The 10,000-nt window shown below is 45.6% G+C and overlaps 2 protein-coding genes across 3 annotated transcripts in view; both read right to left on the reverse strand.

Moving 5' to 3' along the window:
- The window catches only part of LOC306744973 (uncharacterized protein), a 6,247-nt gene extending 4,696 nt beyond the window's left edge, over positions 1 to 1,551 (reverse strand). Inside the window, exons 1-2 of one of the 2 annotated variants that reach the window (XM_079227686.1) lie at positions 1,481 to 1,551; positions 75 to 294 (exon numbers count right to left, since the gene is read on the reverse strand). In XM_079227686.1, the coding sequence (XP_079083812.1) occupies positions 75 to 269 (195 nt within the window). In that variant the 5' untranslated portion in view covers positions 270 to 294; positions 1,481 to 1,551. Of the gene's footprint in view, positions 1 to 74; positions 298 to 1,480 lie in introns of both variants that reach the window. The other variant, XM_079227685.1, reaches the window with a different exon arrangement.
- Positions 1,552 to 3,479: 1,928 nt separating this feature from the next.
- Positions 3,480 to 10,000, reverse strand: part of sema4aa (sema domain, immunoglobulin domain (Ig), transmembrane domain (TM) and short cytoplasmic domain, (semaphorin) 4Aa) — a gene marked incomplete at both ends in the record, with an annotated part of 12,549 nt that continues 6,028 nt past the window's right edge. The window contains 8 exons of the mRNA XM_079227405.1: positions 3,480 to 4,222; positions 6,144 to 6,214; positions 6,432 to 6,595; positions 6,739 to 6,854; positions 6,932 to 7,112; positions 7,672 to 7,810; positions 8,192 to 8,367; positions 8,453 to 8,580. Of these exons, the coding sequence (XP_079083531.1) occupies positions 3,480 to 4,222; positions 6,144 to 6,214; positions 6,432 to 6,595; positions 6,739 to 6,854; positions 6,932 to 7,112; positions 7,672 to 7,810; positions 8,192 to 8,367; positions 8,453 to 8,580 (1,718 nt within the window). The remainder of the gene's footprint in view (positions 4,223 to 6,143; positions 6,215 to 6,431; positions 6,596 to 6,738; positions 6,855 to 6,931; positions 7,113 to 7,671; positions 7,811 to 8,191; positions 8,368 to 8,452; positions 8,581 to 10,000) is intronic.

Below are 10,000 nucleotides of genomic sequence, written 5' to 3' on the forward strand. Positions count from 1 at the left end.
TATATATATATATATATATATATATATATATATATATATATATATATATATATGTATAAAAAATGGCGTCTCACCCCGAGGCCGCGCGGCTCCCCCCGCAGGAAGACCGCTGTCATGTCGTCCATCTTGGAGGCGGGGCTGGTGGGCAGGACCTGTGCGGCTGGGGGCGGGGCCTGCTGGCCAGTCTGGAGCGGGATGCCAGTCTCCTGAGGATACACCTGCGTGACGACCATCACTCCTCCCACGCTAGTGATGGACGTGGATGCCATGACGAGGTCAGAGTCCCAGAATGCACTGCTGTGAGAATATCCAATCAGAGCGCTTCAGACGTTCACTTCTTCTCTTAAAGCAGGAACAGGAAACTAACAACAAGAATTACTTTGATGATGAATACAAATGAATGAAGAATATATTCATGTACATAAAATAATTTATTTAAAGGGAAATGCTTTGGAGGTTTTTACAGCAGGAGAAAACTGTGTTTCACCTAATTTAATATGAACAACTTGTATTTATGTATTTATATATTCATCTGATGGCTTTACAAAGTTAGATTTTACAAATCAAACATGCGATTCTTCTATAAAAACGTCTGTAAATGAAGAAAATTCAAACTTTATTATTTAAAACATTGCATATTATTTAATTTTAATATAATTATTGATGCTCCTCTCTTTAAAAGGCGGCGCTTATTTGCATGTTCAATCTGTAATAATACGTCATCAAGTCGATTAATAATCTGAATTTAAGTAAAAGTATTAAATACATGAGCTGCAGTACAATGTGCAGTACAACGTGTAGAGATATAGAAGTACTCAAGTAAATACCTCAAAATGCAGTTCATGGTATCTTTCAAACTGTCATTAATTCTGTGCAATATATTGACATTAAATGGATATGGATGTGATATCTATATGACGTCACTGTTAAAGGAACACCTGAGACAGCTTTGCACAGTTTTCATGACGTCATGCCCGTGTTTACGATCCGCGCAGACTCAGACCGGTTCGTCCTACGTCATTCACTTTGATTGTTGGAACAAATATGATGAAAACTATTTTTATAAAATAATAAAACGCGAGACTCTGAACGCGCCTCAGCTGCGGAATAATAATAATAATAATAATAATAATAATAATAATAATAATAATAATAATACTATTGGAGTCTGCAACGACAACCAGGAAGTGCCACTCCTCGGGAATGATTTGGCTTTAATGTTAAACACGAGCTCTTTACCATCAGACGACATATTCTGTTACATGTTACATGCTACATGTTACATGCTACAGAACATGTAACATGTAACACGTGTTGTATTCACCTTCACCAAAGAGTTAAACGTGTAACGTGTTTGAGGCGCAGAGCTTCAGGTGTTGTGACCATGAAGTAAACACAGTAAACATTAAACATATTAAACATATTAATAATATCTATAATGTCTCTCAGTGAGTGAGTGAAGGAACAGTTTAAACTTTACCTGAAGTTTATTTGTAGTTTTCAGGGAAGCTTCAAACTTCTGTTGCTTCTGTGGGGAAGAACGATGCTGCCTTCAGGTGCTCATCGAGAACTCGGGAATCTGAGACACCAGCCAAAGAGGTAACGTTTGAGTGGGACTCCGAACAAAAGAATGAAAAGTAGTCTTTCATAAATTCATATAAATACACATGTTGAACAAGAGATAATGATTATTATCTTAAAGATGTACACTTTTTCTCGGTGTTCCTGAAGGCGTCACTGTGTGTAACTGGTTTTAATGTTTCCTTAAGGAGAAGAAGTTTCCTAATCAATTCAATCTGCAGACTGACACCTGAGTTAACCTCATATTGTTATTGATCCATAACTTCTCGGTAGTCTCGTGCGGTGTGTAAAAGGGACCTCTGGCTTTACAGATAATGATTACTCCGATAACACCTGAACGCAGCACGTGAATCTCCACAGCGTCATTTCCAGGAATCTGGATCCAACTTTAATTTATTAACTTTTAGTGTGTGATCATTTCCTCCTCTGAGATACAAAAGACCAATAAACCATTTAAATACAAATGAATCTCACAACAATGAGTTGTATTATGTATTATGTATATATATATATGAACGTCACAGACGTTGTTGTTGTTGTGTCGTTACCACTCGTCCCCAGCAGGTGGCAGCGTTTCCTCATTTAAAACTTATTCGACCATCAGGAGCTCAGACAGAAATATTGAAAACACAATTTCTGGATCATTGAAGGTGAAGAAAACCTGCAGTTTTTAATTTTAAGATAAAGTGTCAATAAGAGCAACGTCAACGTTTAAAGTTTAAATTAAATGCACCTGCTCAGTAAAGTGATCGGTATCATAAATGACGTCATTGATTAAAATATTATTTCAGGGCAGAGTTGATGAAGATGAAGAATTCATAATAATGATTTAGACTGTAAATAAATGAAAACAATAAATATCCAACATGTTCACAATTCATAGTTTTAATTTGAGACAAGAGGTTTGTGAGAAAACAAATAAACAGAAAAAACACAAGACCTGATGATTAAATTATAAAAATATAAACGAGTTCTAACTTCTTTACTTCACAGGTTTCACGTCTTTACATCCACTCACAGGATGAGTGTTTATAAAATATAAAATATACACCAAGAGGTCCAATATTCATAAAACTAATCCCTGAATTTAAACACAGATTATTAAAAGATCATTTAATAAAAGGTAAACACAATAAACACATTAATTCAACATGTTTGTAACCGTTAAACATAAATGTCACATTCCTGTCTAATGAAACACAAACTAAGTTTATCTTCATCTCAGTCAGAAGAGAAGATTTAAATCCACGATAAAAACAACCACAAAGAGACTCAAAACAACCACAAAGAGACTCAAAACAACCACAAAGAGACTCACAAGTACAAAGAGACTCAAAACAACTACAAAGAGACTCAAAACAACCACAAAGAGACTCAAAACAACCACAAAGAGACTCAAAACAACCACAAAGAGAAAATGAAAAATGTAACTCTGCAGAGGAAGGTACCGTACTGTTGGTTTGCAATAATAAAAAATGCTTTGGATTCGCAGGAAGGTGTATTTTTCACCTTTGACAGAGCTAGGCTAGCAGTTTCCCCCCGTTTCCACTCTTTGTGCTAAGCTACCTTGAGCTATCTCCGTAGCATGTGACAGTGGAAGCTAACGCAGCGTTTAAAGACCCAGAAGCTCGTTGAGAACGCTTCCTGCTGCTGGAGGAGACCGCCAGACCTTTCTAAACTTCTGGATGTAGAAATAAATCAGTTTACATTTATTTATGAGTCCTCATCCCAACAGAGATCAGCTTGGACATCATCCTGATGTCAGACGTAAACGCTACAGGATTATTATCACGACCACTGTGACTCCGAGTGAACAGCAATACACGAGGCACAAACAAAAGCTCTATATGTGATATCACGGAAACGGGAAGGGATTATGGGTCGAGCTCCCGGCGTCGTCACTCCTCTGCCTTCGGCTCCGGGCCGGCGTCCTCCGGGCCGCTCAGCGAGGGAACGCTCTCCATGGAGCCGCTGGTTCTGCCGCCGTCTCCCGGGCCGACCAGAGGACTGGCCTTGAGGCCGGCTCTCCTCTGGCGCCACGCGTGGAGGCCTCCGAGCATCAGGGCCAGGACGCAGGCGGCCAGGAGGAAGGAGACGCCGACCAGCTCGCCGTAGAAACTCTTCTCCTCACCGCGAGGGTCCTCCTGCGCCTCCTGCGCCTCCTGCCCGGGCCGGGGGTCTCGACTGGAGGGCGGAGAGACGCCCGGGTCTTCGTCCTGAAGCTCGTTTCGCCGTCCCGAGTCAGTCCCGTGTGCTGAATCGGTCGTGAATAGATATTCTTCCTCCTCCTCCGTCACGTCGACCTCCAGGTCTCCTGCCGGTTCTCCTGCCGGTTCCTCGTAGGACCCGTCTCGGTCGTGGGTTCCCTCGGCCCTCATAACGGGGCTGAAGCCGCGCGGGGAGGCGACCGGCTGGACCTTGTAGCTCACGACTACTTCTGTGTAGCCGCCTTCCTCCGCCTCGCAGCGGTAGCTCCCCCAGGTGTCGACGGTGGCGATGAAGCTCAGGCCGCCGTCAGCCGACGCGATGAAGAGCTTCTCCGGCAGGGTTTTGAATTGGGGGGAGGTCCAGGTCAGGGTTGCCAGGTTGGAAGGTTTCAGACACCGAAGCCTCACTGCTTCGTTCAAGTGAACGCTGACTTCTGTCGGACACAAAATATCACAACGCGTGAGTCACGAAAAACAAAAGACGAAAAACAAAGACGCCATGCTACCTGAACACGCCATGCTACCTGAACACGCCATGCTACCTGTACACGCCATGCTACCTGAACACGCCATGCTACCTGAACACGCCATGCTACCTGAACACGCCATGCTACCTGTACACGCCATGCTACCTGTACACGCCATGCTACCTGCACACGCCATGCTACCTGAACACGCCATGCTACCTGAACACGCCATGCTACCTGTACACGCCATGCTACCTGAACACGCCATGCTACCTGAACACGCCATGCTACCTGTACACGCCATGCTACCTGAACACGCCATGCTACCTAAACACGCCATGCTACCTGAACACGCCATGCTACCTGCACACGCCATGCTACCTGTACACGCTATGCTACCTGAACACGCCATGCTACCTGCACACGCCATGCTACCTGTACACGCCATGCTACCTGTACACGCCATGCTACCTGCACACGCCATGCTACCTGTACACGCCATGCTACCTAAACACGCCATGCTACCTGCACACGCCATGCTACCTGTACACGCTATGCCCTGGCTCCTCAGTATCTATCTAACCTCCTCCACCCTTACACACAGTCCCGGAACCTTCGATCCTCAGGCACGGGTCAGCTCTCCATCCCTCACACAAAAATGCGAACTTTTGGGGACAGAGCCTTCAGTGTGACAGCCCCCACACTCTGGAACTCTCTCCCCATAGAGCTCCGCAACACACCGTCTCTGGACACCTTCAAAAAACTCCTCAAAACTCACCTCTTCACCAAAGCCTATGTCCTCTAGCTACTGTTGCATTTGTTATGTTTATTTATGTCTTTGTTAAGCGTCCTTGGGTTTCATGAAAGGCGCTATATAAATCCTAGCTATTATTATTATTACCTGTACACGCCATGCTACCTGCACACGCCATGCTACCTGTACATGCTATGCTACCTACACACACTATGCTATCAGTAGACGCCATGCTACCTGCAGACGCCATGCTACCTGCAGACGCTATGCTACCTGCAGACTCTATTCTACCTGTACACACCATGCTACCTGTACACGCTATGCTACCTGCACACGCCATGCTACCTGTACACGCCATGCTACCTGCACACGCCATGCTACCTGTACATGCTATGCTACCTACACACACTATGCTATCAGTAGACGACATGCTACCTGCAGACGCCATGCTACCTGCAGACGCTATGCTACCTGCAGACTCTATTCTACCTGTACACGCTATGCTACCTGCACACGCCATGCTATCAGTAGACGACATGCTACCTGCAGACGCCATGCTACCTGTACATGCTATGCTACCTACACACGCTATGCAATCAGTAGACGACATGCTACCTGCAGACGCCATGCTACCTGCAGACGCTATGCTACCTGCAGACGCTATTCTACCTGTACACGCTATGCTACCTGCACACGCCATGCTATCAGTAGACGACATGCTACCTGCAGACGCCATGCTACCTGTACATGCTATGCTACCTACACACGCTATGCTATGAGTAGACGACATGCTACCTGCAGACGCCATGCTACCTGCAGACGCTATGCTACCTGCAGACGCTATTCTACCTGTACACGCTATGCTACCTGCACACGCCATGCTACCTGCACACGCCATGCTACCTGCAGATGCTATGCTATCTGTACATGCTATGCTACCTGCAGACACCATGCTACCTGCAGACGCTATGCTACCTGCACACGCTATGCTACGTGCACACGCTATGCTATCAGTAGACGCTATGCTATCAGTAGATGCTATGCTACCTGCACACACTATGCTACCTGACGCAGACGCTATTCTACCTCAAAGTAAAAAAGAAGAAGACTCAAAAGTGAAGTTTGAAGATGAACCTTTGTCCAGTAGGGGCGTGAGTTCTCCTCCACATTGTTCTCCCACATTCCCGTCTCTCAGGTCTTGAGCCCTGAGGAGGAAAGTGACGTTACACAAGGAAACATACATGGTGCGATCGAGTTCTGACTGTAATGCTCACAAAATGTCAGGAAACCATATTGACTGCAGATGGTCTTATAATTATTATCTCAAAATGATATTATGGTATCTAAACACTATTGTTATTTTGATCCCCAGCGTCTAAATGAGTGAGCGGCGGCTGGAGAGCTCAGGTAACGTCTACGCACATGTTCTGGTCCGGGCCGTCCACTCCGGTGCAGGCGCTGCTGGTCCGGCTCCACCCACACAGAGGGTCTCTGGCCAGGACACACTGGCTGCAGGTGCTGTGGATGGAGCACCTGGCCACAGGTACGGCGGCCACGCCCTCCGACGACCCCACGTAGAGCACTCCCTGCTGAGCACGGCCAGAGGGTCACGGACACTCAGAGCTTCTCATTCCCTTCACACTCGAGTCTTTGATGTGATGTGACCTCATTTCAATACTCGTCGTTATGCAGACGACACACTGGTGTGTATTTATGCTTGACCCGTTACCTGAGAGGAGGAGAGGACCAGGCTCGTGACCGGCTGAGGTTGTGTGAACACCTGAATCTCCTCCACGACCCGCGCCCCCCGGTCCAGCAGAGCCACTTTGTGGAGGAATCCAGACTCTGAGGTCAGAGAGAGACGAGCATCTTTAATACCAGAGCAGTCGTGTGCGTTGCGTGCGTTCGGCTCGCCGTCTCACCCGTCAGAAGGAACAGGACGGTGTACGTCTTCCCGTCGGCCGCCTGCGTCCTCATCGCCGCCACCCGGCTGTACCGCTGCCCCGAGGACACGGCCACCGGGCGGCCTCTGACGCTGACGCTGGTCAGGAAGCTCTTCTTCACCTGAGCCAGCTCCAGGTCTGAAGCGCTGCCCAGACCGCACTGCCACAGGAACACAGGAACACAGGAACAGTGACATATGGACAAGGAAGCCGGCCGGAGTTCAAGGGAGAGAGAACTCATCTGGGCCCGGAATCAAACCCTGAGGGACGCCGCTTCCCTTTGTTGCGTAATAATAGATTTTTAAGGTCTTTTTTCATTAATGAGTCCTTTAAGGAGGTCAAAGGTCGTCTTCAAATACATCTGAACTGCATTCTCAAAAACCTTTTGAGGAAAACATATTTTCTTCCCGATTACGGTTTTAAATAATGAAACAATAAGGAAACAAAGCGAAAGACAAATGCAACACAAAGACCCGGATGTGTTTCAAGGTTCACGATGAGGGCAAGACTTCATGAGGGCTTCTGTGATTGTGTATTTTATGTTTTTAAGGGAGACTCTCCGTCCGTTGGAGAGCAGACTTGGAAATGCAGACGTTAACCGGTGTCGAGTAAAAAAAATTCTAACGTTTCTTTTTCCTTGTCATAAAACCTCGAGGACGTGCGACCTCACCCTATGATGCCAAACATAAACTCAGTCCCTCTTGGGCCGGCGGCCTCACCTGTCCCAGTTTGGAGGGTTTTCCCAGCATGGAGCTCAGCTGGTGCGTCTCCATGTCGAAGGTCCTGTAGCTCCCGGTGAACGCCGCCCTGACGTCCTGCAGCCGGAAGACACACACTGCAGATTCTGGACCCGAGGACCTGAGGAGACCAGAGAGGACACGCGTCACGAGAAGGGTCTGTTTGTCTGGTGGAGCCGGGAGGAGGGCGTGGTCGGGCCGAAGAAGAAGCCATTAAGTGATGCAGTGCATCTGAATCACGGGGCAGATACACTCATTATCCTCCACTTCTGTTAACATTGTGAAAGGGCCGTGTCCCTGAGGGTCCTTCTGGTCCTTCTGGTCCTACTTTGGGCTCTATTTAAAGGGAGCGGTGCATTCAGGGTCCAGCTAGTGAAGTGGTGCATAGTCGGGTGCAAAGTGAGACGCAGGTGGGCAAATAGTAAGAAATGGTTGTCGAGGTTCAGGCTTTAATGAATGAACGTCTCTATGAAACGAGTCAGTAGAGGTTTGGTGCTCCTACCACTGAGACGTGAAGACGCCGTAGAACAGCGACTCGTTGCCGCCCCCTGCTGGCCGGAGGGTGAACACGTCCTGGACGACGTTGAAGGGAAGCTGTTTGGGAACCTGACAGAGCAGAGGGGCTTTGGCGAAGGACGTCCACTTGTTCTGCAGAGTCCTCTGTCCACCCACGTCGTCCTGGAAGCGACGCAGAGAGTTCAGCTTACGTCAACCTTCACACCATCATCATCATCATCATCATCTTCATCTTCATCTCGCTCACCTTGCAGACTTGGGCCACTCGGGAGATCTGCAGCTCGTCCACGAAGCTGAACTCTTTCCCAACTTCATTAAAGAAGAAGTAGAGCTTCCTCTCCGACGGGTCGGACGACGAGCCGACAAACGTTGGGTCTGAAATACAGGAAGTGGAGTCAGAGGAGGACGGTCTGAGAGATCTGAGAGAGATCTGAGGGGTCTGAGAGATCTGAGGGGTCTGAGAGATCTGAGAGAGATCTGAGGGGTCTGAGAGATCTGAGGGGTCTGAGAGATCTGACAGGTCTGAGAGGTCAGAGAGATCTGAGGGGTCTGACAGAGGTCTGAGTGATATAAGAGGTCAGAGAGATCTGAGAGAGATTAAGAGATCTGAAAGAGGTCTGAGTGATCTAAGAGGTCTGAGACTCATTTCTGTGTTTCCACGTCACCATCAGCTGTCTAAAGAAACATTTATGGTGAAACAGAAATCGGTAAACACGAAAACACGGACGGAAGTGAGTCGGATCTTTCTTCTTGAGACGAAGAGGAAGTGAATCATTGGGGCAGAAAACAGGAAGTACGGTCTGACGCCGGTTTGGCTGAAAGTGTGTGTGGTGATTTAAATGTATCTGAGGTTTTATGAATTTTAAACATCAGCTTTTTAAGTTTTCTTTCAACAGCCGCCACAAAAACTGTGTGTCACAAACCAGAGTTTAAAGTATTTATTCAGCTGCTGATGTTTATTTTGGTAAAAAGACGTTAAAAACCTAACTAAGTATTTCACCATCATTCACTAAACTAAAACTAAACTAAACCAAACTAAACCTAAATCCTGAACTAAACCAAACTAAACCTAAATCCTGAACTAAACCAAACTAAACCTAAACTAACCTAAATCCTAAACTAAACCTAAACTAACCTAAATCCTGAACTAAACCTAAACTAACCTAAATCCTGAACTAAACCTAAACTAACCTAAATCCTAAACTAAACCAAACTAAACCTAAATCCTGAACTAAACCAAACTAAACCTAAACCAACCTAAATCCTAAACTAAACCTAACTAAACCAAACTAAACCTAAACAAACCTAAATCCTAAACTAAACCTAAACTAATCTAAATCCTAAACTAAACTAACCTAAACTAAACTAACCTAAACTAAACTAACCTAAACTAAACTAATCTAAATCCTGAACTAAACTAACCAAACCTAAACTAAACTAATCTAAATCCTAAACTAAACTAACCTAACCTAAACTAAACTAATCTAAATCCTAAACTAAACTAACCTAACCTAAACTAAACTAACCTAAACTAACCTAAACTAATCTAAATCCTAAACTAAACTAACCTAAACTAAACTAACCTAAACTAAACCAAACTAAACCTAAATCCTGAACTAAACCAAACTAAACCTAAACTAACCTAAATCCTAAACTAAACCAAACTAAACCTAAATCCTGAACTAAACCAAACTAAACCTAAACTAACCTAAATCCTAAACTAAACCTAACTAAACCAAACTAAACCTAAACTAACCTAAATCCTAAACTAAACCTAAACTAATCTAAATCCTAA

The sequence above is a fragment of the Taurulus bubalis genome, assembly GCF_910589615.1.
Source record: "Taurulus bubalis genome assembly, chromosome: 12".
In the NCBI taxonomy this organism is placed as follows: domain Eukaryota; kingdom Metazoa; phylum Chordata; class Actinopteri; order Perciformes; family Cottidae; genus Taurulus; species Taurulus bubalis.